Genomic DNA, 27378 nt, shown 5'->3' with positions numbered 1-27378 from the left:
TAGCCTAACCCGGAGGTTCCACCTAGCCCCGCCCCCGCCGGGAAGGCGTCTGCAACACACGCAGACCTTGGCCCCGCCCCCGTCTCCAGGGTCAGGGCGAGAGAAGGCGGGGCCTCCGCCGGAATAGGCGGGGCTGAGGTGAAAGTGATCGCGTCGCGCGGGAGGTGCAGTCGTCGGCGCACTGACCTGCGCGCGCCGCCCGGGCTAGGGCGAGCCAATGACTGTAGCGATCTGGGGCACGTGGCAGGAGGCGGGTCCTTCGCCGGAAGGGGCGGGCGAGGCGAGCGGCCTGGTCGCGCGGTAGGTGTTATGACTGCAGTGCCGGTCAGGGGTCGCGCGACTTATTCTTTGGGGCTCGGTGTCAGCAGCCGAGTGGGGGGCGGCGCTGCGGGGGCGGGGGGCCGGTGGGCGGGTCCGGTTCCCGGGATGTCCTCTCCGCGGGACACCGCCCCTCTCCTCAGGACGCACCTTCCTCCCCGGGACACCGCCCCTCTGCTCTCTTCCCCGGGATGCGGTCCCCCTCCTTCCCGGGGCATCCGTCACTGCTCCCCAGGACCCCACCTCCCCGGCACTCCCCACTCGTCTTCCCTGGACGCTCCCTCCTCTCCGGGACACCGTCCGTCTCCTCTCGTTCCTGGGACAGCCCCACCTGCCCCCCGCACACCTGCCCGCTGGGCCCTCCTTCCACCAAATAAAGCTGAGCCCGGCAGCCACGCCACCCCTCCCTTTCTTGTAGAACGGCCCGTGCCTTGCCTTCCTGTGCTGCTGCCGTGAGCTGCCCGGGCTCCTGGGTCACCCAGCCGCTGCTAGTCCCTCACCTGGCCTCCAGGTGGCTCCCCAGGGGCAAATCGGGTCTCCTTAGAAAAGTCAGCTGCGACTCAGGCGCGAGGTGTCCAGAGGCCCAGCCCTGTGGATTAGGAATGCAGAGTTGGCAAGGGAAGGGGTGCCCCTGGCCCACTTGGGAAAAGCTAACTTAAGCACAGACGGTTATGTCTTCCCTTGTCACACTCGTAGCCAAACACTGTGATTGTAGGGTTCCAGAGTTCACGTTTGCTTGTTGCCCTTTTCGTAATTACCACCAAAAAGGCCTTGTTGACCCTGCCTGGGCCCGCACCTTGAATTGTTAGATCTTGGCATCCGTGAGGTCATCTGAGGGGCCAGGGCACGAAGACCCCAGCGTCCCCCCACGCCCATGCCCAGCATGCAGTGGAACTTAGTAAGTGTTTGTTCATAGAGTCAAGAACGGTGAAGCACTAGCTGGTCCCTAGTGGCTTTGGTTGCATGTTTCTAGATATGGATCAAAGACTTTCAGAGTTGGTAGAAGACCTCACAACTTCCGGAGAACCCCAACTGAATCCTGAGAAAATGAAGGAGCTGAAGAAAATTTGCAAGTATGTCTTAAGGGTCAGCATTTCCTGGTGTCTGGCTGGCCCAGCGAGCCCATGACACCCCTAGGACGTTGTGAGGCCTCTCGTGGGGCCAGGCCTTCCACCACCTGCGTGTATCTCAGCCTTCCCCGGTCGGCCCCCACGACCATGTCTCTGCTGGGAAAGAACCCCCAAAGGAGCACACCCAGGACGCTGCCACAGGGCCCTGCAGTGCTCGGGCAGGTGGTCGTGTTGTGGGGCCCCAGGGTGGGGGTATGCGGTGCTGGGGGAACATGTGAGGACTGGGTGTGTCCACACCCCTGCGTGTGTGATACAGCACATCCCTTGAGTGCACACATGTGACTTAAAGATGAGTGGACATCTCTTGTTTTACTGTTGGAATATGCGGTGGGAGGAAAGTTAGATGTCACCGGTGGGTGGGTTGCCCCTTGGCGCAGCAGGGCCTGTGTGTCCACCCAGCCCTCTGTCTTGCCGCAGACCGGTCAGCTAGGATCTGCTGACAAGCTTCAGACCCTGGGAAGAGAAGCCAGGGGTTTACTGAGCATCCTTTTCCCATGTTTACAAAACAAGAAACACAGGCATTGCTTACTAAGCGATGAATAACTTACGTTTCAGTTACAAAATTTCAGCTCAGATCAGGTTTCACTATATGCCCCGGAAAACCCCAAGCAGCAGTGCTTACAGGGTGGGGGTGGTGGCATTTCAGCCTTTGCCACAGCCACTCAGCTGAGGAAAAGAGCCATGGGGACGTGAGTGGACAGGCGTGGCTGTGTCCCAGTAAAACATACGGGCATTGACACTGAAATCTCATAATTTTTGTTTGTCATGAACTATTTTCTCATGATTTGTGTCAACTATTTAAATTCATATGTCGTGAAGCATTTTCTCGTGATTTGTGTTAACCATTTAAAAATGTAAAAAGTGTCCTTGGCTTGTGGGTTTTAAGAAACAGGCAGAGGCCGATTTGGCCGAGGGCAGTGGTTTGTCCACCCTGCTCCAGACGAAGGAGAATGAGGGTTGAGAGAGGGCACAGGTCCCTGCCACTTGTGAATGCGGTCCCCACACAGAGCATTTAACTTCCTTGTCCTCTGGCATCGGGCGCTTGGTAAGGACAGCTGGCATCCCCAGGGCTTCAGAGGAGCAGCTGAGCAACGCCTACCGCCTCCTGATGGCCCAGCTGAGCCGGGAGCATGCCGAGATCCGCCTCTCTGCCTTCCAGATCGTGGACGAGCTCTTCGTCCGGTCTCACCAGTTCAGGATGCTGGTCGTTTCCGACCTCCAGGAGTTCCTGGAACTCACGCTGGGCACCGACCACAGGCGGCCCCTGCCGCCCCCCAGGGAGGTGGCCCAGAGGCTGAGGCAGGCTGCCACCCGGGCCGTACAAGGCTGGCATGAGAGGTTCGGCGCGGCCTACAAGAAGCTCGCCTTGGGCCACCACTTCTTGAGACACACCCAACAGGTTTGTGGGCCTTGGCATGCTGTCTTGGTGGGCAGCCTTGGTTGGTGCCTTGGCTGCTGGGCCAGGGTTGTGGGTTACCAGCAGGCAGAGGTCTGGGGGCTCCCGAAATGGGAGGGCAGCTTCGGGAGGAAGAGCATAAACTCACACCTGGGTGTGGGTGGGGCTGAGCCTGTGGGCCTGGTTTCCACGGTGTATAAGTATAAGTGAGAGGAAAGTGAGATTCCACTTCTGCAATGCAGCCCTTCTGTGTGGCAGGGGTCCCTCCCACCCTGGAGCTTTGTGCTCACCTGGGTCCGCATGGATGAAGTCTAGCAGGGCCGGCTGCGACCACCCTCCCCTACTTGTTGGGGCAGCCCAGGCCTTACCTGGTGCTTGTGGCTTGTGGGCTCCAGCTCTCCCCCCACAGATCTGGGGCCCATGCGCAGGTGGTGGTCTCAGGCTCCTGGGTCCGCCAGCAGCCAGCTCCGGTGCTGAAGGGAGTGGACACGCTGCCCTCCCTCCCACACTGTTTTTCATATTGTGGGGAAATACTGCTGGCTGTGTTCTTCCCAGGGATTAAACATACAGTTCAGTATCTCCTTGTGTTTTGAATAGTGAGTGGAAGAGATCCACAGATCTGGCCATGTGCTGGTGCGTCTTCTCTGGGGGCCCTGCCTTTTTTCTTTTTTTAGTTTTTATTGGGGAATGTTGGGGAACAGTGTGTTTTTCCAGGACCCATCAGCTGCAAGTCAAGTCGTCGTTTTTCAGTCTAGTTTCAGTCTAGTCTAGTTTTCAGTCTAGACGTTTTTCAGCCGTCGTTTTTCAGAGGGCGCAGCTCACTGGCCCATGTGGGAATTGAACCTGCGACCTGGGTGTTATGAGTATCCTGCTCTAAGCACTGAGCAAACCGGCTGCCCTCTGGGGCCCCTCCCTTTTTTTTTTTTTTTTTTTTTAAAAGGTTTTTCTGGGGAAGGGGAACAGGACTTTATTGGGAAACAGTGTGTACTTCCAGGACTTTTTTTTTTTCCAAGTCAAGTTGTTGTCCTTTCAGTCTTAGTTGTGGGAGGCACAGCTCAGCTCCAGGTCCAGTTGCTGTTACTAGTTGCAGGGAGCGGAGCCCGCCATCCCTTGCGGGACTTGAGGAATTGAACTGACAGCCTTGTGGTTGAGAGCCCACTGGCCCATGTGGGAATTGAACCAGCAGCCTTTGGAGTTAGGAGCATGGAGCTCCAACCCTGAGCCACTGGGCCGGCCCCTCTGGGGCCCCTTTTGACTTCTGTTTATTTTGTGTTCTTTTCAGTCGGGTCTCATCTTTAACTCAATCTTTCAGGTGGATTTTCAAGATGTGAATGTGAGGACTCCGGTGGAGAGAAAGCGAGAAGAGGAGAAGCAGAAGCGCTTGGACAGGCTCTACCGGGAAAGGGCTGAGCGGGCTGTACGGGAGCTGGAGGGTAAGTTACCAGGACCCTGATGCCGCCGCACCTTCCAGGTCGCACTCCTGGGCTTCAGGGCTTGCTGCGTGCGGAGGGGTGCGGCAGGTGGGCAGACTACTGGGCAGACATGTTCCCCACCCCCCACCTCCCACCTCCTGCCGGGAACCTCCTGCATTTGGCAGCTGGGTGGGACCCTGCGCCCCTGGTGGTCACACTGGCCAACGACCTCCCTGTGTGCAGGGGTGGGTGGGGCAGGAGGGAGAAGTGAGGTTCCTGCAGCAGTCGGTGGTCTGACCTTGCTCTTGCCAGCCCCTCCCATGAACCCCAGCACTTGCTTCCTAACAGCCAGTGTGTGAGGCACAGGGGAGGTCGCCGGGTTTAAGGCACTTCCAGGGAGCCCAGGCCTGGGACAAGGCCACAGAGCCGGCCCTGCGCCCCGGTGGGGAGCCGTGGTACAGCTGCACTCAGGCTGGGGGCTGGAGCGTGGCTTGTGTCCTCATGGCTCTCGCCTTTCCATTCCTTCTGGAAGTTCGGCCTGTGTCACCCAGAACATGGGAGGACGGCTGCAGCGCTGAGCTGGACGGTTTCTGCAGCAGTTGTGGCTTCCGCTGACCCTCCCAGCCAGGGTGCTGGTCTCTGCCGGAGGGGAGAGGCTGGTGTGCAGGCCGCCCACCTGCTGCAGGGACAGGCCTCCCTCAGACAGGGGGCCCTGCCGTGGGGCGGGTGCTGCTGTCCTAGGACGTGACCTCCAAGCAGCGTGTTGGTCTTTGCAGAAATGTCCGAAGAAATCCGGGGCTGCCTCACGGAGGTGGAGAGCTGCTTCCGGCTCCTGGTGCCCTTTGACTTGGGGCCGAGCCTGGGCCCCGCCTCATCCACTGGGGCCTCTGGTGCATCTGAGGAGGGTGCCCCTTGCCTAGCTGGTGTCCCCAACCTCGAGGATGAGGAGCAGCCGTGCTGCAGCAAGTCCCTGCCTGCCTCTGCATGGCGTCCGGCAGCCATTGGTGGGGAGGGGCCGTCCCAGGCCACCCCAGGGAGCCCCTCCGAGGAGGATGAGGACAGCGACCAGGAAGAGTTTGTCCGGTGCCATGGGCTGGGCTCCCATAAGTACACACTGGACGTGGAGCTCTCTTCAGGTGACAGGGCTGTCCCCCGCTCCTTACACTGGTCGGGGCTCCCCGGGCTGCCCCCGCACCAGGCCTCCTGGGCCACTTCTGAGCGCTCAGACCTCCTGGGGCTTTGAGCGGGGAGGGACCCCCAAGGTTGGGGTGAGAGGTTACTTGAGGCTGTGGATCGCACAGCCCTCATGATGTGCAGGCGGGTGGCCAGGGTGGACCTGACGCTCACGTGACCCTGGAGCCCCTGGAGGAGCTACAGGCGTGCTGCCCAGTCCACCGGGGTCAGAACGTGGCCGTTGGGTCAGCAAGGCCCGCTCCTGCCTGGGAGAAAAGTGAGAGGGAGAAACAGCTGCTTGCGTGCCTGTAACGATGCAGGTAGTGAGATGCAGGGCCCCACGTGGCCCCGCGTTCTAGCTGCGAGCTGTCACCCCATGTGGCCCGGCTCTCTCAACAGGCGCCCTGACCTCTGTGTTAGGTGTGGGTGGAGTTGGGGCCCTTCAGGTATGTTCTTGGTGGGGGGAGCAGCAGGCTCTGTAGCTGCAGGAAGACCTGGCCACCCCCAGCCACCGTGAGCCCTGGGAGCCCCAAGGAGTTGCCCGCTGTGTGGCTGGGGGCCAGGAGCCGGTGGTGCAGGAGGTGGAGTGCCTGGCACGGTGGGGCAGAGGGAGGACCCGGGGCTTCCATCTGGGGGCAGGAGTTCTGGGGTCGCCGCAGGCTTGTGGGCGGGCGGGTCTGTGTCGGTGAGACCCGTGGAGGGAGGTTGGGGTCAGGCTGAAGCGGTCTTTGCCAAAATCACGAAGTGGTGAATCTCTGTAGGTTTGGGGTCCCGGGTGGCATAGGGCAGCGATGGCTGGAAGGGCAGGCGACCTGCCCTGGGCCCCTAGTGACCCATGTGCCTCGTTGCAGACAGCCTGAGGGTGCAGGAGGACGAGGACAACTGCGCCGTCATCCAGTCAGCCCGGGACGCACTGAAGCTCATCCGGAACAAGTACCTGCCGGCCGTGTGCGCCTGGGTCCAGGTGAGCAACTGTCCGTCAGGCCCACAGGTGGGTGTGCTAGGCATGGAGGGTGCCCAACCTGCACTGTGACACGCCCCCTCCTGGCAGCTGTTCACCCGCGCAGGGCTGCACGGCGGGCACTTAGAGGCCACCATCAACCTGAAGGCAAAGCTGGAAAGCGCGCTGAGCAGATGTGGGGAGCTGGGCATCGAACCCGAGGGCGCATACAGGCGGGAGGTGAGTGCGGCCGCCCCAGTCCGAGCTCAGCCCTCTCAGCAGGACCCACTGGGCTCCAGAATGTTCCTGTTCCTTCCTCACTCAGCCCTGGCCATCCCTGCAGATGGAGGGTTTGGGACAGGGTCCAGGAGGGAGGGCGTGGGGGTTCCCGGTTAGACAGGGGGCCCCTGTGTCATGCAGGAGGCGGCAGCCCTGGGTCTGGCTGAGCACCGCGTGCAGCCTCCCATGAGCTCAGCAGCAACTCCAGGCCTCGGGTCTCGTCCCCTCGTCCACATCGTAGCCAAGGACGTGGGAGCCAGTGTGCCTGCAGGGCACAGGGATAGGACGTCTCCCTCGAGGGTTATGCAGAGGGCAGTGCCCCCACCTGGGGAGGTGGGCACCTCAGCCGTCCCGAGCAGGCTGAGGAGCTCCTGGTGGCTGAGCAGGGTGAATATGGGGACCGGTGCCACTTGGGGAGGACACTCCAGGCAGCCGTCTGCTGGGCATGTGACACCCACAGGCCTTGTAGGTTGTGCTTCTCGAGGGAGGAGCTCGTCCTGAGTGCTAGTCCCTTAGCAGGGCAGGCCTGAGGGGGCACTTGGTGATGGCGTGACAGTGAAGCCCACCACTCCCGGGGCACCAGGCACCAAGCAGCGACTTCGAGCCTCAGAGATGTGGCCCCCGGCCCCTCTGTCCGGCCTGCATTCTGACCTAGCCCTTAATGCCGAAAGGGCCCGGGAGCTGGGTCCTCCCAGGGGTCCATTGGCAGTACCAACCAGAAGGGGATCTCCGGGGCTGGATGCAGTCCTGGTCCGTTTCTGGTGACACCAGAGTGCGCCCCTCCCCCAGGCCCTGGGCCCCGGGCCACAGCTTCCCATCCATGGGGACCCTACAGAGCAGGGGGCTATGTGGATCTGGGGTGGAAAGAACACTTCCTTGCTGAGGAGAGGATCAAGTTCGAAGCCACTGAGACCTAGAAGGAGAGTGGCTGACCCCCTCGGTCTTGGCCCCCACTGTCCTGGTGCCCGTGGTGCAGCTGGCTGCCCCACACCTGCCCTACCAGGTGAGCTGAGCAGTGCACGGCCGCCTGCTGTCGGCGCCTGTGCGGCCCCTGGGGACCGGCAGAGGGCGATCTTGTCCTCGGAAACTTGGGGACGTTTGCTGCTGTGGCCGCATTTCCATAGGCTCGTTAAGGCCTGACAGCTGCGCTCCGGGGTGTAACTCAACCACGAAATAAGTCAGCTCTGTGAACTCTGACCAAGATACTTCTTTTTCAGTGGAAAGAGGTCTTTCTGGTCACGGGAGGATGGTGATTGATCTGGTCAGCGTGTCCGAGCGCATGGGGGAGTTTATCTCTCATTATCTCTCAGTTTCAGCAGACACGGGGTCATAGGCTAGACGGCTGGGCCTGAGCGCGGTGGGTGGGCACGCGGGCGTCTTCCCTGGGCCGAAGTCCAGCTCCCCGTGGCTGTGTGCACGAGCTGGCTGTTGGCTCTGGCTTGAGTGTCATCGCGTCACCGGAAGCTGCACCTGGCAGCCAGGATGCACAGGCACCCGAAGCACCGCTGGGTGCGGGTGGGTGACAACCAGGATGTGTCCTCTTTTGAGCGCATGGCTGCCCAGAGACAGAAGGGGCTCAGGCTTTCTGTGGAGGGGGGCCCTCCCTGGGTTCCGTGTCTAGGCCTGGTCACCCCGGGGGGTGGCATCTGTCTGTGCTTTGGCTGCCGCTGCCCCACATAGACCTGGGGCCTCTGTCAGCCTCTTGGCCACCTCCGAGTTCACGTGGGACTGGGACCTTCACTAGTAGAAACGCGCACTCGCCCCCCACCCCAGCATCTATGGGAGGACACGCAGGCTCCTTATGCACCCCTGCAGGATGCATGCAGTGTTCAGGGCTCGGCTCTCAGTGGCAGCAGCAGGCTTGGGGGCGGGGGGCTGGTTCAGGAGATGCACTGTCCATTCTGAAGGCTGGAGGGACTGGCCAGGTTGACTGGCTGACCTGGGGGCCGTATCTGTCCACTGACATGGGGACGACAGGGTAAACCGAGGCAGGCACCGCACCGAGGAGTGCCCTCCCTGCGCTGGGCAGTGGAGGCCCCTCGCCCCCTCTGGCCACGCGGTCTGATAGGTGCAGGGAGGGCCGGCCGGGAGCTGATGGGTGCCTGGTGCTGGTGGGCGGAGCCGCTGCAGGGCCGAGGCTTCAGCGGGAAGCGCGTCGCTGCCTCTGTCAGCCGACGGACACTTTGCAGACGCTGCTCCGAGATCCTTGGAGACTCTGCTCGTTCAGCGCTGGGCTGTAGATGAAGCGATTGGGGCCGCCTGGCTGAGTGGCAGTGCCCCGCTCCGGCGAGGCCCGCTTCCCAGAATAGACGCGCTGCCGCCGTATCTGCACATCTGCTCCCGCTCTGTGCAGGGCGGCCGGCCGCCAGCCAGCGAGCGGCGTGGTGACTGGAAAGTAGGAAGGAGTTGTTGTCCCCACGTCCACATAAATGCTGGGGTGAGTCCTGGCCTCGGCGTCCTGAGTGCACGGAGGACAGGTTGAGCCGGACGCTGGCTCTGAGAGCTTCTCACGAACGTGTGCCTGAGACCCACGCAGACCAGGAGCTCCTGGTCCCAAGGCGGGGGTGTGGGGTGCGGGAGCTGGCCTCTGAGGCTCCACTAGGCACTGTGACTCTGATTTCCTGTTTCTGCCCCTGTTGCCAGTGGTGTCTACGTATTGTTTTTCTCTTGACGTAGATGCCTGTCTTTAAAAAATATTTAAGCCGGTTTAAGTAGGTTTAACTGTTTGTTTTATAGAGTGTCTCCGTCTCGGTTCCGTCTGGAAGCCGGCTGGGATAAATCTTAAACAGATCAATAGTGAGCGTCATTGGGTAGATTTAGTTCCAGCCTTGCCGTTCTCAGTGACGGGTGATAGTCCCCAGCTGCTACATCCGTTACACTGATAAAAATCCTTTGGAAACTTCCAAATTGCCTGCCATTTAATTAGGTAGCTAAGATCACCAATTATTTTGTGTTGTGTAATTAAGAAAATAATAATTTCCCACCAACCACTAAGTCAGAAAAAAAACCATTTTAAGCATCAATCTGTCTAATCCATCCGCGGCGTGGGGGTTGTAGGTGTTGGGGACGTGTTGAAACGTCCGAAGTGCCACAGCTGGCATCGTCCTCTCCCGTCCATGGTCCGGTGCGGCAGCCGCGTGGTCTTAACTGCGACCCCTCCCCACTCACCCACCCCACCCTACCTGAGCTTTTCTGAATGTGTGGGCCACCTGCTGCCTCCCCTCCCTCGGGGCCCACCCACCACCGTTCGAGGAGGCCACGGCTGCCCTGTGCTGGAGCGTGAGTGCTGGCTTCCTGTAGGCGAAAAGGGCAGAGCCGGAGACCCAAGGAATGAAATGTTGGATGCGTCAGACACCCCTGGAGGCAGGGAAACTAAATCAGCAGCGTGGGGACCTTGTACTCGGCAGGGCCAGTAAACAACCTTCCCGGGCACGCTGCCCCTCCATCACACTGAAGGCCACAAAGCTGCTGCATCGTGGGGCTGAGAGCAGGGGAGGGGTCTGCACGCCAATCTCGCGAGGCCTGGGAGAGCATCTCAGCCCCGGCCTCTCCCTGCCTGCTGTGTGAACACCTGCCTCACTGGGCCTCACCAACGGCCCTGCTCTCTGAACCCCTGCACGTGTCATCCCTCTAATTCCAAAAGCCCCATGACTGGGTTAGGCTATGACTCCCCATTTTACAGGTGAGGAGACTGAGTCTGGGGGCAGTCGTGTGAGCTCTGGCGTCTTCCCAAGGCCGATTCGCCCAAGGAGGGTGCCACCCGCAGCGACATGGCTGGAGTCCTACCTCCCGAGCACCCAGGAGGCTGGGCAGGGCTGGAGAGCACGTGGAAACCATCGGCCCGAGCTTCCTATCCAGGCTTGGAGCGGCCGCTGCTCCAGCCAAGGAGCACTTGTGCTCCATCGGGGTGTGATGTCGGCCTCCGAGGAGTGCAGGGAGCCCAGGCGAGGACGTGGCTGCCCCTCAGCACACGCCCCATGTGGTCACCAGGAGGAGAGGGCCGTCCATCTGGACTGCAGCACAGACTCTGATGCCCGGCCTGCGTCTCTGGCATCCGCCTTGACAGACGCGCCCTTACCTGTCTGCCCGGCCGCCTGCCCAGACCCAGCAGAGCTCCGGGCCGTAGCCAGCCCCTGGAAGTGGACCTGCAGGTGTCCCCTTGACCTGTGGTGGCGGCACCTTCCCCCATCCCCAGCAGACTGACGGGAGCACTGGAGCGGCTCCGACGTGAGGCCTGTGCCGAGCTTCGGTCCTTCGCTGATTCAGTCAGACGAGAGCTGGAGGTGACAGCCTGTCAAGAGCGTGGCGGCTTGTGTGGCCGCAGTCTCAGGTTCTTGGTCAGGAGTTTCAGGAGGGGCCCTCATGCTCTAGGGCTCGGCGGCACCCTGGCAGGCGGTGCTTGGCCCGCGAGGCTTGCCTGGCCTTGCCCACGGGGCCGCATGCTGGCTGTGGTCAGCCCACGCCTCACCATCGTCCTCTGCCCTCTGAAGGTCCGTCCCAGCAGCCGGAGATGCACATGAGATAGCGGCTGGCTGGGCAATTTGCGGGGCCTTCAGGGAGGGCATTAGCATATAAATAGCAGCCACGATGACGACCATCACAGCTGAGCACGTTTAATTTTTAGTTTATAAGACAGAATGGGGTTTTAAATGCATAGCCATCAAGCGCTGGGAGACAAATGCAGGTGGGAGCTCACTTGTCTGACGAGGGCCTTACATCATTTTTTTTTAAAAGGGAAACACACAAACTGAACAAAAGTGATTTCTTGGGTGAAAAGTAATTGAGATTGTGCACCAAGTTAATTAGATCGTACAAAATTTATTTAATGGTCCCAGCTGTATCTTGGGCACGTGGTGGCGGGCACGCTGCTCCCGGGCGAGGTCGCTCTGCCTGTCCCTCCTCAAATAATTAGTGCCTCGCTGCCCTACTTCTGTAAACTGATTGCGTTGTATATTTTGGCCGCTTTATTGCTTGTTTAATTATGATCACAGGGGCTCATTTTTCTAAATCCTTTTAACTGTGGGTGAGAATCAGTTTGTATAAAACCAGCAGAAGGCTGAGGCCACCCTCTGTGCCTCCCTGGGCCATGGGCGGTCTGCGGTCCAGAGGCCTGGATGCTCCCAAAGCCTCCACAAAGCACAGGAGGTGTCCATTTGGCCGCAGGGCGCTGACCACCTGCCTGGGCCGTCACCTGTTTGTGGAGGCGGGCGCATGCCCCAGGAGGGGCGGCCTGGAGCGATCTCGTATCCCCCAGACGAGGGACCGGGTCTGGTTTCATCGCCATCAGAAAACTCCGGGGCCAGCAAAGTGCTGTTGGGACCAGTTTATGAGTTGGACCCATTTTGAAGATGGCCCCTCTCCAGCTGACGCCCCCAGGGTGTGACCTCGGGTGGCCCTGCACCCCTGCTCTGCCCCCTCCCTCCCCAGTGCCTCCCCCACCTGGCTCCTTGCTGTCTGCTGACCCTATCTGTGACCTTTGACCTCGAGGGGAAGTCTCCATCACTGGTACCTGGAACCACAGGACCGGCCCCTGGGCAGCGTAGGAGCCTGTCTCCCAGGCGCACTGCATTTCTGATGTTTCGCCTGGCGGGTGGTGGTGCTTTTCTCTGAACTGGCACTGGATGTGAGGCCCGTGAGCGGGTCACACAGCTGTCACAGCTCCATGACGCGCAGCTTAGATCTCTGCCTCTGGATGTCCGCTGTCACAGCCCTTCCCTGATGTGCAGTCCGCCTAGAGCCGGACGCAGGTCACTGTGCTCTGGGATCTGATGTGGCAGTGGCAGCGCTCGAGCCTGAGTTCAGTGTCGGTGCTGCCGTGAGCGGGTACCCAGGGGCCATACAGTCCTCGTGCACAGGTTGGGGTGCCCCGGTCTGCGGGAGGGCCCCGGTCCTTGGCAGCAGCTCTGGCTGGACGCCTGGCCGTGGGGACCTTAAGGAGGGTGCTCCTACAGGCTCAGGAGCCCTCCGCCCGGCATTTACAGAGGACGTGTGTGTGTGCGTGTGTCCCAGACATGGGCGCTACCCGGCCGGCTTTGCTTGTGCTGATTTAAGAACAAAGGAGCCCAGGGCTCCATGTTTAATCACAGGAGTAAACACTGTTAGTTGGGGAAAAGAAGGCATAATTCCTAATAGTTAGCTAAGCTGCTAAATATTTTTTAGGAAATGAAAATTTAATAAAAGTCCCCAGTGAAATTCAGTGGTGGGAGCAATAAGCATAATCCTTTATGAAAATGGCCCCCATATTTAAGCTCTGGCACTGTGTGTTATGCAGTGTAGCCCCAATCCACATCTACCTTTTAGAAAATTAAAACACATAAATTCTGTTTAGTGTTTGATACGCGCTGCACAGGCCGGGAACCATAATGCCCTAAAACCTTGGGCTGCTTTCCACCTTTCATAAATTCCTGGGTAGATTCTATACAAAAATAATTTTCAGGTCCGTGGCTCATTGTTATTCAAACGTGATTGATTGTCGTCATTTGCTCAGCCCGGGAGTTAAGTGCCCCTGTCATTTCCAAAGAGTATAATTGGGACGTTTCACAGGTCAGCGGTGGAGACAGGCTTCCCTTTTGATCAGTGTTAGACTGATAACAAAAATTACAGTTTCCAGTGATGAATGTCCCCCGCGCCTTCGGATGCAAGGCGGTGGGTTGTACCTAAACAGTGCATTAGCATCTGATTATGCGTCTGGCCGTGGGCTCCTCCGGCAGGTACCGCCTGATGCCGTCTTGATGCCCTGGACGCAGGGGCCGCGGGACTGCTCCCCGGTGATGGGCAGCTCAGGGGTGCCGTCGGCCTGGTGGCTGGGCTGGTGTGGGATGAACATGTGGCCGCCCGCCCTGTGGTCAGCGGGCTGGGCCTCGGGGTCATGGCTGCCATTGTGTCCCTCTGGGGCATCACTGTCGAGGATGATTTCAGAAGCAAAGGCCTGTGTCAGATGGTTATGTTTTCAAAGTTTGCCTGTGACGGCGTTACCATGTCCCAATGCCAGTATTTGTCTGACAGGATCTCCCTTCCAGACCTTTCCTTCTGTGGCCTGCCATTGGCTGTGGCAGCAATGCGGGCATTGCCATTTTGGGAGCAGCACCCTCTCTTGGCCTGAGGGCTGGAGGCAAGAAACAGCGCCCTGGTTGGGCTGAGCCAGCCCCCTGGGTGTTCCACGGTAGGGTTGGCAGTGGGCAGGGGGCTTTGGGATGCCTTCCCGCCATGACCGTCTCAGGAAGGACAGGTGCCCTGGGTGTGTGGGTGTCACTGAGAACGTGGGATGAGGGTGAGGTGAAACCTGAGCCGACCCTGGAGGGTTTTCTGAGCAGGGCATTCGATGGCCGCAGTGTGTGCGTGGCTGTCGGTCACCCCGTAGGGAAACCCCCTCCTGTGGAGCCTCTTGAGATGAGTCCTCTGCTGGAGACCCTGCTGCTCCCACTCAGCCGGGTGCTGCCCAGGAGGGGGTGGAGGGCAGACGGCGGAGGTGCCCCAGCCCTTCTGGTGGCTCTGGACTGCCCCCCACCTGCACTGCAGCTTCAGTGACACCACCACCCTCAACCTGCACGGGGGAGGTTGCCTCATCCAAAGGAAACTGGTGGCTTTTTAACATCACTGTTAGGGACAGAACATTCCGGAAGTGCTGTGGTCACATCGGCACCACCGGAGGCCTGAGTGGGGACCTGGCCCAAGAGCAGGGCTGGTGCTAAAGCTGGACAGGGCCTGCGGCTCAGCCTGGAAGGGAGGGGCTGTCACCTCACCAGTGCCCAAGGGCCTTGCCTCTGGAGGGGTGAAATGTGCCATGTCATCTGCTCTGGGAGACTTTGAAGTGGTGCCTGTCCCACACATTTTGGAGGTCACTGGGCAGCTGGGCAGGTCCACCCATCCCATGGACGCAGAGGGAGGGCGCTGTAGAGCTGCGTGATGTGGGAGACCAACGGGACAGGCTCAGAGGCCATTAAGTGTGTCCAGCCCCGCTGACGCTTGACCCCGCCCGCCTGCACTGAGAGCTCCACAGAGGGGCCAGGGACCCCCGGGCCTCAGCCTAATGTCTCTGTCCACATACAGATCTAGGGGTGTGTCTCCACAGACAGCAGCCCTGGGCGACCTGGACGAGGACGATGAAGATGACCAAGGCTTTGTGGAGGTTCCAGAGAAGGAGGGGTACGAAGCCTGCGTCCCCGACCACCTGTGGCCCAAGGACGGTGAGTGGCGGGTGGGGGCGCTGAGGACACTGCCCTCGCCTGTGACCTCACAGCCAGAGTCTGGAGTCGTGTGATGCCCCTCCCGTGCCCTGGGTGCGCTCTGCCAGGGCCCTCCCCAAGGCCCGCCCTGCGTGGACTCTTGTCATCCCCGGCTGGGCAGGCCCTACTTCCACTTCCTGTGAGTACTGCCAGGCCGTCCACACACAGCAGGACCTCGGAGGGCCCCCACCTTGGCACACAGGCCTGCACTGACCTCCCCACTGTGGCGAGGGGCAGCCTAGCTGGGCAACTAGAGGTCTCAGCCCGCGGGAGCGATTGTGGGGGTGGGACAGGTGCCCCCCGAGCAGACAAGCACGGGAGTCCTGCCCTTAGGAGGGACCTAGTGGGCCTGCCATGTGGGGTGGGAGGGAGGAAGCCTCTGCCTCTCGGTGTGGGGGGCGGCCACGCATGTTCTCCAGGCTCCCTTGCTCCCCAGTCTCCATGTCTTGGGAGTGTCATAAGGCAGCGTCCGTCCTCGTGGTTTGTGGAGTCACAGACCCGCGTCTGGCCCAGATTACTGTTACTTTGACAGGGAGTGACGTCAGCTTCGGGAAGTGCAAACCCACTTGCCTCTCAGGTCTTTCCTGTCTGGAAGTTTCTTTTTTTCAAAAAATCCTCTAAAAGCCACACTTGCACCCCAGGATTGTGGCCCTCCAGGGAAAAGGAGTGTGGGCCCACGTTAGGGCTGCCTCTGACTCACCCTGGCCACACAGGACATCGAACATCCAAGGAAGCAAACAAAAACAAAACCTACGGCTGTTGTGGTGAAACAGAGAAGACGATTTGAATGGGAGTGTGTAGGATGAAATGTAAATTTGTTAAAAGAATTTAGACAGACAACTCGAGTGTGAAGACGTGACCCATTAGGGTGTCATGCCAAGTTAACACAACCAGACTTCACGACCTTCCATTTGTATAGTCCGTGTTTACTCTCGTGGTTGCCATCTGCCGACGGAGTGACCTGGACCTGGGTGCTTCCTACCCTGACAAATCTGTGAAAGGGTACAGTTGGCAGCTGGGGCAGACCCCCCCACCCACACACACTGGGGCAGGTCCCCCCACACACACACACTGGGGCAGACCCCCCCACCCACACACACTGGGGCAGGTCACCCCCACACACACTGGGGCAGGTCCCCCCCACACACACACACGCTGGGGCAGGTCCCCCCCCCACTCACACTGGGCCACACCACTACCCCCGCCCTCTGTTCTGTGTTCTTTCGACCTTGCAGCCAGAGGCCTCGCCCCACACCCACGACGTACCTGGGAGGTACTTACGCCATATGCTAGGTGCAGTGACTGCCGCCTGTGCTCAGGTCGACAGTGGGCAGAGGACAGAGCCGCAGGGAGCAGCCTGCTGAGCCCCTGGCTGCTGCTCCAGGTTTCTGCAGCCAGGGGCCCTACCTCAGTGCCACATCTCAGCACCTGGTGGTCTCGTCTGCCCAGAGCTCCTCAGGCCTGCATGCCACCCTCTTTCTCTGCAGTGGCCAGGGGTCTGGGAGCGGGCTCTGACCCTCCATTTGTCATCTGGCCAAGAATTTCTGGCCATTGGCACTTTGCGGTGCCCTCTTCTGTCCCCACTTTGAGGGCTTTGCGTCCTTTGAGCAGAAGCCATGAGGCTCCCCCTGGCCTGTGGCTTGTGATGGGTGCCAGTAGTGACCACGATGGCCACCCTCCGAGCAATGCTCAGGCTGCGCCACCTCCTCTTGCCACCTAGGAGGAAATAAGTGCAAGATGGTGAAGCCTTTGCCCCCCGGTGGGCGGTGGCGTGGCTCCCCCACTGCCCCTGGGAAGGTTGCGGGCGGTGACACGTCCCTCGGCCTCCTTGAGTCTGGGTCCTGTCCTGCAGTAGCTTGGCCTGCAGGGCGCCCCCTCTGCTCCTGCCGCTCAGCTCTCGGCTGTGCCTTGGCCCATCGCCTCTATTGGACCATCTACTTCTGGGGCTGCAGGCCAGCAGGGCCATGTCTGAAATGCCCGTGGCGGTCGCCTTACAAGGGAGGTAGAGGCCCTCTTGCTTTTGCTGCCCCTTTTCTGGATGGCTCACGACATTCTGTGTGTAACCTTCAAGATGGCCATGGTCGTGGCGGGTCTGGGCCAGCACTGTTAATTGATAGCCTCTAAACGGTCGCCAGCAGCTGGGCTGTGGGGCACACGGCCAAGGGCCAGGTTGCCGAGCTCGTTCAGCCACCGTCCAGCCCAGGCACGGAGGGCTGCAAAGGGGGTCCCAGGGCCAGCGGCACGGAGGGCAGGGAGGGAGGCCGTGGTCCCTGGTCAGACTCCATCCCATGACCCCTGGCCCTGGGTGTCACTCTCAAGTCCTGGTCTCAGTGAGGGACACCGACCCATCTTGCGTCTGGGAGCAGGGTGGCAGGTAGGGACCTTGGAGTCAGTTCCTATCCTGGTCTGTATCCCGGTTCCTACCCTGGGTCTCTACCCCAGGTCTGCATTCCAAGTCTATATCCCGCCAGCGGTTCTGCAGTTAAATGCAGCGGAGTCTGCAGTGGGTCGGCGGAATCCACAGCCCAGGGAACTCGCTTTCTCTCATTTCCTCTGAATTTTCACAGAGGGGCTTTTATCTTCCCCTAATCCTGCCGGTTCTGTCAGGACATAATCTCTTTCTCACATTTACATTTTAATTACAAGGCCAGCTGAACGAGGTGGAATCGATACTGTCAGGCGGGAGCCTAAGTTTGCGGGAAGCCCAGCCTCCATTTCCTGCCATCGATCCGTCTCCCGCCCTGTCTGCTTCAGGCAAATAGGTGCCACTGGCCAATTTAAACAGTAAGGGGATTTGGACATTTTCATGATTCTAAGAGCCGTGGGAGTGAGTTTGCGCCAAGACCCTACACTTGAGTCAGACCCCTGGTGGTGCAGTGGGCAGGTGGTGAGGGTTGGGCCCCTCCCACAGGCACAGCTGCACCCCTGGACACGTGGCTGAGGAGCGCCGTCTGCTTTTTGGGTTTTCTCTCTGAAAGTATGTCAGCGAGATTGATTTTCTACAACAACATGAAAATGGTAGTGTTTTAGTGCCCTGAGTATTTACCCCGCTCTAACACGCTTACCCATCTTTTTAATGGTTTAAAACAACAAATCAATGAAAAGTATATTTCATTCTTGTAACTCTTAGGAATCCTCATATTGATCCTTTGGCTGTGACTGTATCCATCTAAATGCCACAGTGTCCACTTACCAGCCTTGCCTCCCTCCTGTCGTGTGGCACGTGCGAGTAGTGCAGGGCGGTGAGACTTCCCGACGAGGCGTGGCCAGAGCCCCGAGTGGGCGTTCGGCGCTTCTGTGAGCCGGGCCTGCGATGATGTGTTGATGCCGGCGCTGGGTCGGCACCCCAGCCTCCTGAGTGCGCCCAGGGCTTCAAAGCTCATGCGCTCAGGTAGACCCGGTCACCTCTGGCTCTGTCCTGTGTCTTCCACTCAGCTCAGGACCCCAGGAAATGGGAGTGGTCCCCGCCCTCATGCGGAAGCACTCAGTGCTGAGTCTGTTCCCTGCTGACTTCTGTCTCAGTCGAGTGTTATTGGTGAGTCTGCAGGTAGATGGTGGACAGAGGGACGCAGTCAGTGAGACCACAGCCTGTGTGTGCACACAGAGTGTAGGAGCATGTGTGTGCGAAGTGCATCGTGTCCGTCAGGTCCCCATGCCTGGGATCTCCACCAAGCGCCCTTCACTCTGCCCTTGACCACCCATTGCCCGAGGACGCAGTCTGGGCGATGCTGGGTCTTCAGAAGGCCTTGATCTCAGGACTTGCCACCTTTTTACCTGGCAGCTTAGTGTGCGCTCGGAAAGGGCTCCTCAGACATGCAGCCCACGTGCTGTTGGAGTGTTGCTTCTGCCCTGCCCTGTCTGAGCCCTGCTGGCGAGTGGTGCGTGGTAAGCGCACCGTGTGCTCCCTGCAGTGCGGAGCGAGGCCCGGGGTGCCAGGCGTGAGCGTCTCCTTCGCCTCATTCATGACGACCTCCCAAGGCCTCGGCTTCCATTGCTGTTGGAATTTCTGCCCCATAGCATGCTGGTCGGAAAGTTGGCCTCCTCTCTCCGGAGGCTTTTCAGGTCTTCTGTCCGTCTTAACTTCATTTTCTGCGATGCCAGTGGGTGGCCCTGCTTTCTTTAAGGTTTCTCTCCTGGGCCTGCAGTGAGCATGTGCTCTCGGCATCCCCCCTCCCACCTCCATCCCGACAGAGCGGGTCCTGTGCTGCGTTCCCAGAGCAGTCTGGCGCGTGCCACGTCCCCGGCGGGCCCATCGTCTCCCAGACGTCTTCACCACCACGTGCTCCTGCAAATTCCTGTCCGCATGTCTCCTGCATAGACGTGCGTCTCCACTGGCGCTCAGATAGCATGTCCGTCTAAGTGGCTAAGTGTGTCTTCTCGTTCCCTGGCACCTGCTCACTTTGTGGTCTTCCCTTCATGGTAGCTCTCGGATCTCGCTTTCTCTCCATTCATGTTCTGCCAGCTCTGAGTGGACAGCAGGCTTTGGTGGTGCCAGATGCGGCCCTCGTCCTGCCCCAGGAACCTGGGTGCAGCCACTGGCCTACAGAGATCGGTCTCTGGCCATTTTCCTGTGGGTGTCAGTGAAGGGCCAATATTGGGGCTTTGGCGGCTGGTGGCAGGCAGGGGGTCTGTCCAGGCTCAGGAGTAGATAAACCTCTGTTTCAGGGCTGCAGGGAGACCCAGCTGCGCAGGGTATGCAGGCGAGGATGAGGACGGGTGAGGAGGCGTGTGACCCTACCTCTGCTGCTGCCCAGCTCCAATGGCTCCGGAGCCACTTCCCCCCGTGTCCCAGGTGACTCCCAAACGCCTGCCTCTGCCCAGAGCCCGGCCTGCTCCTCAGCTTCCGAGGCTGCCCCAGCTGTGCGTCGGCCAGGAGAGCACCTGCTCCCTGTGCCTACGGCAGGCCAGGGGTCCTCGAGCACTGCACGGGCCCGAGGCTCTGGGGTACGAGGGGCAGACGTCAGGGCACCCCCGGCCCAGGGTGAGGACCACAGATCCAAGGGCAGCTCCCTGGGGACAGTGGGGCTGGGCCTCCCGCAGGGCCTCGTCGGCTGTCACTGCTGAAGTGCGCTGACCCCAGCCTGTGCCTGGGCAGAGGGAGGGGCGGGGTGCTGTAGCTGGCTGAGGCCTGCACGGTCAGTGTGTCCTGCTGTTCTGTGGTCCCTCCAGGGCACCCCTGGAACCAGAGGAGACCGGGAAGCTGGCAGCAGAGCGGACTCGGGCTCCCGTCGTGCCCTTCGGGGTGGACCTGTGTTACTGGGGCCAAGAGCAGCCGACGGGCAGGCGGGTCCTCAAGTGAGTACAGATCCCCAAGGTGCCGCCCAGCATGCGGTGGGGTGTGGGCTGTAGAGCCTTCTGGGCCTTTTCTGACCTCGTTGCTCCCTGGGGATATGTCCCTTGTCCTCCCATTGGTCAGGCATCATACGGCATGAACTCAGGGCTGCCCTCACGGGCCTGGGTCTCCGCAAGGAGTTTCCTGGAAGCCACCCTCCCTGCGCTGCCTCTACTGTGTGTCTGTGCTGTGGCGCCCCCGGCAGAGGTGGGGGTGTGTCGCCGTCCATCAGGGTGCATGTTCCAGGAGCCCCCGTGCGAGCCTGTGTGTCCTGCCAGGTCCAGGTCCAGGTCCAGGCTGGGCTGCTGGTCCCGGAGGCGGTGTGGGTGCCTTGTGCTGTTACCACCCGAGCACCTTCCCGTCTTCCTCTGAGGCCTGTAACAAGGCCCGAAAGTCTTTGGGACCTGTCTCTTAGGCTGCTGGCCTGCCCCACAGTGGCCCCAACGGCTCCCACACTATCTGTTCGAGTTATAGGTCTGAGTCTCAGCACCGCTTCTGGAAGCCGAGCGAGGTGGACACGGAGCTGGACGGCGCTCATGTGTCCCAGGTGCCCCCAAGCCGCCTCATCACCTTTGCGGGGACGTTCGAGCCTGTGCAGCACCGGTGCCGAGCCCCGAGGCCCGATGGCCGGCTCTGCGAGCGCCAGGACCGGCTGAAGGTGAGGTGGCAGCCGGGGCCTGTGGGCCAGGACCTGGTGGCCTGAGGGAGGGCTGGGCTCTAGCCCCCTGTGCCACTGCCGCTGCCCTGGGCTGTGCTTGTCTGTGGTTGTTTGCTGTGCGTGTCCCCTCTCTCCACAGCGTGTCCTCAGCCTGCTCTGTGCTGGGCCTGCGGAGTGAAGGGCGGCGCTTAGGCCAGTGACTCAGGCGAGACGCGGGACGGCTGAGAGCTGCTGTGTCTTTTGCCGCAGTGCCCGTTCCATGGGAAGATCATCCCCAGAGACGATGCTGGGCGGCCCCTCCACCCGGAGGACAGGGCCCGGGAGCAGAGGCAGCAGCTGCAGAAACAGGCGGAGCGCCCAGGTAGGCCTGGGGGCGGGGCGGCACGGGCAGACACTGCGTGAGGGGCAGCCCTGTGCTATCTGCGCATGGTCCCCTGCCACCTCCAGCTTGGTTGTGTGCCCGCGGAGGGCTCTTAGGGTGCTCAGGCTTCTAGGGGGCCAGTTCTCCAGGCAGCTCCTGACGGGAGATGGGGGCACACACATACCAGAAACTGCCTATTGTCCCTTGTTAGGGTTCTGGGCGCTCGGTCGTCTGTTAAACAGATGAAGAAACTGAGACAAGGAGAGGAAACCGGCTCATTTCCGTTCTCTCCAAGCCTCGGGGGCCCCCTCCACAGTGGGCCATCAGGAGGACTGCTGGGCAGGGCTGGCTGTGGGCGCATGTGCACGTGGGCTGCATGTACATGGCATGTGCATGGTGTGTGCACACATGCATTTGTGCTGCGAGTGTGTTGGATATGTGGTGTGTGCGTGTCTGGGCAGACGGCAGATGGACGCTGGGCCTCCACAGAACGTGCTTTCGGGGTCCCCATCAAGGCTTCCCGTTTTGTGGCCAGTGGGCCATTTCAGATCAGATGATCAGTGGGGTTCAGCCACCTAAACACCCTTCTCAGGACAATCTAGGGAGCTGTGTCGTCGCGGTACGTGTTGGGGCATTGCTGCTGGCTGGCCACTGCCAAGCACCCAGTGGGGCCCCAAACACCAAACTGCAAGGCCAGGTGGTGACATGCACAAGTGGCTGTGGGCACACCCAGTGGATTGGAGTCTGCAGACCCTGGCCATCTCAGCCGCCCTCTCTCCCCAGAGTCCCGAGGACGGCCAAAGGTGTCTGTGTCCGTGGGGACAGTGCTGGCACCGTGTGAGGGTCCCAGCTGGCCATGTTTGTCGTCATTAGGGTTTTTTTCCTTTTGTCACAAGAGACAAATACTAGATTTCAGCCTGGCACCCATGGTGGACACCTGGACCCCAGGCCCTGGATGGTGGCCGGAAGGAGGGAGGGAGGGAGAGAGAGAGGGCGGGGCTCCCGACCTGCTCATCCCCCAGGCGGGTGGGCGAGGCCTTCCCTGGGGGCTCACACTGGAGCCAATGAAGGGCCTATTTGTGTGTCCACCCTGAAGAGTATCTGCTTCTCCAGCCTGCGGTGACTTGTTAACAACAGGTATGGCCACGGCCGCACGGCGAGGGCCAGTCAGATGTGAAATAGCGTCTCTTCACTAACTGCAGTTATCGATCCACCTCCCTCGCACGCGGGCAATTTTCTTTTCCCGGCGCGAACCTCAGTGACACTGCGCGCGGAGCTCCAGGGCCGTCAGCCCAGGAAGGCCTCGTGCCCCGGCATCTATTGATTTTCCTCAAAGGCTTTTAAATTGCTCCTTCATTTTACTGAGATGCTCATTCCATCTCGAGCGGGCGCCGCGTTTTCCCGTTGTGTTTAAACAATTGCTCCATTCACCGGGTTCCTAAACTGTGACGCCTTCTTATTACTGGGAGATAAACTGTTTAGACAGTTTTCCTTAATCTTGGATTAATCGTCTCTGTATCTGAGCTGTGCAGCCCCGTCCTTCACTTCAAAAAATCAACTTGGGGAGGCCTTGCCATCTGTCTGAGCTGCTGCGTGGCTTCTTCCCACGCTGCACGTGCCCTGCTCACATGCCGGCCCTCAAGGTTCCCATTTGTGTGGGGGCACCGTTGTGTGTGCCGTGTCCAGCGAGCCAGGACCACCGTCTGTGGGTCTGAGCGCATGGGGGACACTGTGCCATCATTCCTGAGCTGCGCGGCCTTCCCAAACTGGCCAGGCGGGGCCGACCCCACGTTTGCTGGGCTCTGCGTGGCCTCGCAGGCAGACTGGCCCCCCCCCAGGGGTGCTGAAGCAGAGGCACAGGCGGGAAGTGGCACCAAAGCGGGGCTCTGGCAGGGCAGGGTTGGACCCTTGGCCTCTGACCCCGATGCCTGCCTCCTGCCTCCGGCCTGGAGGCTCCCGCCACACACAGTTAACGCTTTCGGCAGCCTGCACATGAGCATGCTGGCCTGGCCTGGGGCAGCCTGGGGTAGCCAGGGGCTGGGTGCCACGTTTCCCCAGGGGGTACTTTTGCTGCCCCGCAGGGCCTGGCTGGGAGGGACACCGGCGGGAGGAGCAGGGCTGTCGGGGTGAACACGCTTGTTCTGACACCTGTGGCCAAGTTCCCTGTAGACCAGTGCACAGAAAGCCCAGCCCAGGCCTGGTGGGGCACAGGCTGCGGATAGCACTGTCCCCCAGCCACTGGCCTCAGCTGCTGTCCTGTCTGAGGGGTCAGAGGATGCACCAGGAGTGGCTTCTGGGGTCCGTCCAGCTCCTCTCTGGCCTGTGCGGGCACAGGGGATGGGAGGACGTCTGCTCTGCCCTCTCTGTCATGGGCGAACCGAGTGGCCCTGTCGGGGAAGGTTGGGGCTCTGGTTGGTACCACGTGTTTCCTGAGATCTTGGGATGTGCTTGCAGACTGGCAAGACCCCGAGTTTATGAGAGACGTGGAGATGGCCACGGGTGTGGATCTCGGCTCGTCCAGGGCTGGCAGGAGAGGCCGAGGCAAGAGGAGGCAGCACCCCGGCCTCACTGACCTGAAGCAGCGGGCAGATACCACCCGCACACGCCTTGCCAAGAAAGTCTTCGCTAAGTAAGAGCTCCTCGCTGGGCCCCTGGAATTGGGGGTGCTGGAGGGTGCCAGCCCAGCTGCGAGATGTTCCTGAGGTCTCCCTGGCGTGCCCTGTCTTCCACAAGTTCTTCCTGTGACCACCAGGCTCCCAGCCAGGCCGTCCGTCATGAGTGAGGCCTGGGGCTGCTCACCCCGAGGGGACAGACAAGCATCCTCCCTTGCCTGGCTGACCTGGAAGGCTGGGTGCCAGCCTGGCTAGCCCCTCATGGTCAGCGCCCAGGTGCCCACATGGTGACGTCAAGGAGGCCCGTTACCTCCAAGGCTGGCAGTACAAGGATCACTTCACGAGTTTCAGCCCCAACAGAGATCGGCCGGGGTCACCAGCATGCTGCTCTCACCACCAGCTCGGGGGGTGGGTCAGAGCATGTCCCCAGCCCAGCTGGACCAGCCTAGCTGCTGGGGGCTCTGCAGGACCCGAGCGGACAGGCCGCCAGCCCAGCAGCCCCGCTGCCCATCCCACGGCCGTGGTCAGCCAGAGGCTCCCACCGTGTTTAAGTTGTTGCCAGAAAGCATTTAGGGCTTTTGTTTAGAAAAGCACACGAGGCTTTGCTCCACTTCTCAGATTCATGCCGAGACCTTGCCGGTGCCGGCCCGTTAGGCAGCCCCCTCTCTCGGCCCTGGAAGGAGCAGAGCTCAGCATCCCGGGCGGAGAAGGCCCTTCCTGCCCTCCTGGCCTGAGTGGGGCTGGACACGAGGGCAGTTTCCCCGTTGCCCACATGGAGCCCCACAGGCTTCTCACTGTTGGTTCGTCCTGGCCTTCAGCGTCCAGAGGAGGGTTTGGCCCCCAGGCTCTGGGCACGAGGCTGGTTTCCCGTGGACTAGCCAGGAGTAAAGGGCACCCTGGGTGCTGACCCAGAGGAATGTCCTGTCTGTGTCCTCTGTGGGACCAACAGCTGGAGCTGTCCCTACAGGAGGGCTGGGGTGACCGAGCCCCTCTCAGGGCATCAGGGCCCCTAGAGCAGCACCCAGCACTCATGGTTTCCTCCCGGGCACAGACCCTGACAAGTCCAGACCCCACCATCCCCGCAGCCAGGCTCAGCGTCACAGCGGTACCCTGGACAGAGGTGCCCTTGATCTCCTTGTCCGCGTCTTCCTCCTGCGCATTCTTGAGTATCCCCCATGACTCTGGACATGGATGGACTGAGCCTCGCGTGTCCTAGCTTTACGTCTTGAACACTGCTCCCCACCCGTGCTGGCCGTGGGCCCTCATCCTGGGGCACGACCTGGCACCAGTAAAGCCACCTTTGGACTCGGAGCTTCCGAGCTGCGTTGCTCATCAGCTGGGAGTCTGCAAGTGGTCCGAGTGTGGCAGCCACCCCAGGACCTGTGCTGAGTCCCAGGCAGGCTGTGGTCAGAGCCCTGGGCCTACCTGGTCATGTCTTGCTTTGCTTCCCCCACAGGGCGGCCATGCAGAGGGTGGTCACAGCCATGAACCAGATGGACCAGAAGAAGCACGAGAAGTTTGCAAACCAGTTTAACTATGCGCTGAATTAGAGGGCCAGGCCAGGTGTGCTGTGGTCCCCTCTGGTCATCAGCTCTTCTTCCTCTGGCAGTGCACTAGGATGGGAGAGCACACACCGGTCTGGGCAGCACCCACGGCCCCCATGACTGTGTGTATGAAATGTGAGGAGATGATGCATGTCCTGATTAAAATGCCCGAGTGTGGACATTCCCTTGCTGTGGGGGCTCCCACAGTTGGGCTGCTGGTCTAGCTGCCTAACAGGCCCTTGGAGCCCGGAGGGTGAACTCGGGTATCCGCATCCCAGGGGGCGTCCTGCAGAGCCTGTGCATCTGTGAAGTGGTTCAGAGCGATGGAATGGTCCCTGAGCTCAGCATTCAGGGACCCCGACCCCCATTTTCCAGCCTGCTCAGAGGAACTCTGGACAACCCCCACTTTTATATAAATGCTGCTTTTAACACAAACAAAGGGAAGTGAGCCATTTGTACTGTCACACCTGTGTTTTCACCTCAGGACGGCTTGGTGATGGTTCTGCAGGATGCGGAGAACTACCTCACTGTCTTTTTAAAAAACGTTGCTGAGATAACTACTCACACCGTAACATGCATCCTTGTAAAGCGTACGACTCAGTGGCACTGAGTACGTCACAGAGTTGTGCAGCCCCCACCCGGCCTAGTTCCAGAACTTCTCGTCACCCTAAAAGGAAGCCCCGTCCCCGCGAGCGGTCCCGCTCCCCCGCTCCTGGCACCCTCTGATGCACTGTTTGTGGATTTCCCCGTCCGAGCACTTGGTGGGATTTGAGGCATAACAGGCGGCCTTTTGTGTCCGGCTTCTGCACAGCGCAGTGGTTTCGAGGTTCTTCCACGTTGTGTGTCGCAGGTCAGAACTTCATTCCTCTTCCCACTGACCCTCCATTGAACGTCTGTCCTTCATCGCTGACACTGGGGTTTCGCACACGTTTTGGCTGTTAGAATAGTGCCGCTGTGAACATGTGTACAAGCTTTTGTGTGGACATATTTGTATTTCTCTTGGGTGTAAACCTCGGAGTGGGATTGCTGGGTCCCATGCCAGCTCTGTGCCTAACGTTGTGCTGAACTGCTGTCCACAGCGGCCGCCTCACCGTGCACCCCACCAGCAGTGCCTGAGGGTTCCTGCTTCTCCATGGGCTTCCCAGAGCTTGTTCTCTCTCGGGTTAGCTCATTGTGGCTTTGATTTGCATTTCCCTGATGAGTGACGTGGGCGCCTTATCGTGTGCTTACTGACCATCTGTGTGTCCTCTTTGGAGAAGTGTCTGTTCAGGGCCTCTGCCCGTTTTAATTGGTTTGTTTTGAGTTGTAAGAGTTCCTTATGTATTCTGGATAGGAAACCCTTGTATGGTTTGTGAATATATTCTCCCGCTTTATCTTTTCACTTTCTTGATAGTGCCCTTTAAATCATAAAAGTTGTTTATTTTGATATCCAGTAGATCTACTTTTTCTTTTGTCCCTTATGCTTTTGGTGTCATATCTAAGCAGCCATTGCCTAATCCACGGTCATGAAGGTATACCCCCTATGTTTGCTTTTAAAGTTTTACAGTGTCAGGTTTTTTTCCCCAAGTACAGTTGGCATTCAACATTATTTTGTATTACTTTCAGATGTACAGCATAGTGGTTAGATATTTAATTTATGAAGTCATCCCCCTGATAAGACTAATCCCCGTTTGACACCAGACACAGTTATTACAGTATTATTGACTGTATTCTGTATGCTGTACTTTATATACCTGCATAGTTTCAGCTGTTAAATTTAGGTCTTTGATTCATTTTGAGTTAATTTTTGTATATGGTGTGAGATAGGCTTCCAACTTTATTCTTTTGAGTGTGGATATCCAGTTATTTGAGCACCATTTGTTGAAAAGATTGTTCTTTTCCCCCGTTGAATTATCTGACAACTTTACTGATCATCAGTTGACCATAAACGTATGAGCTTTTTTCTGGACTTTTATTTCTATTCCATTGACTGTCCTTGTGCCAATGCTATAATGTCTC

General features: G+C 59.7%; 1 protein-coding gene across 4 annotated transcripts; it reads left to right on the top strand.

Moving 5' to 3' along the window:
• The first annotated feature begins 218 nt into the window (after positions 1–218).
• On the top strand, positions 219–25815 carry UVSSA (UV stimulated scaffold protein A). 4 transcript variants are annotated; one of them, XM_033106074.1, is made up of 14 exons: positions 219–300; positions 1292–1391; positions 2517–2847; positions 4157–4277; positions 5033–5392; positions 6281–6393; positions 6481–6609; positions 14720–14834; positions 19539–19665; positions 20043–20168; positions 20680–20863; positions 21113–21224; positions 23679–23853; positions 25293–25815. In XM_033106074.1, exons 2-14 carry the CDS (start codon positions 1294–1296, stop codon positions 25384–25386), a joined length of 2085 nt encoding a protein of 694 aa, XP_032961965.1. In that variant the 5' UTR covers positions 219–300; positions 1292–1293; the 3' UTR covers positions 25387–25815. The 4 variants fall into 4 exon arrangements, with proteins under 4 accessions (XP_032961965.1, XP_032961967.1, XP_032961964.1 ...); XM_033106076.1 differs by having other exon boundaries at positions 280–300; positions 2608–2847; XM_033106073.1 differs by lacking the exon at positions 219–300 and having other exon boundaries at positions 511–1391.
• The last annotated feature ends 1563 nt before the right edge of the window (positions 25816–27378 follow it).

Source organism: Rhinolophus ferrumequinum, chromosome 5 (assembly GCF_004115265.2).
Source record: "Rhinolophus ferrumequinum isolate MPI-CBG mRhiFer1 chromosome 5, mRhiFer1_v1.p, whole genome shotgun sequence".
NCBI lineage: Eukaryota > Metazoa > Chordata > Mammalia > Chiroptera > Rhinolophidae > Rhinolophus > Rhinolophus ferrumequinum.
The sequence above is the reverse complement of the archived record's forward strand: the minus strand, read 5'-3'. Positions and strand labels throughout refer to the sequence as shown.

Coding starts and splice junctions, on each gene's coding strand:
- UVSSA (XM_033106073.1), top strand. CDS start 1,282: ATGTTTCTAGATATGGATCAAAGACTTTCAGAGTTGGTAGAAGACCTC. Junction 2,848..4,156: donor TCTTGAGACACACCCAACAG/GTTTGTGGGCCT, acceptor TCAATCTTTCAG/GTGGATTTTCAAGATGTGAA. Junction 21,225..23,678: donor GAAACAGGCGGAGCGCCCAG/GTAGGCCTGGGG, acceptor ATGTGCTTGCAG/ACTGGCAAGACCCCGAGTTT.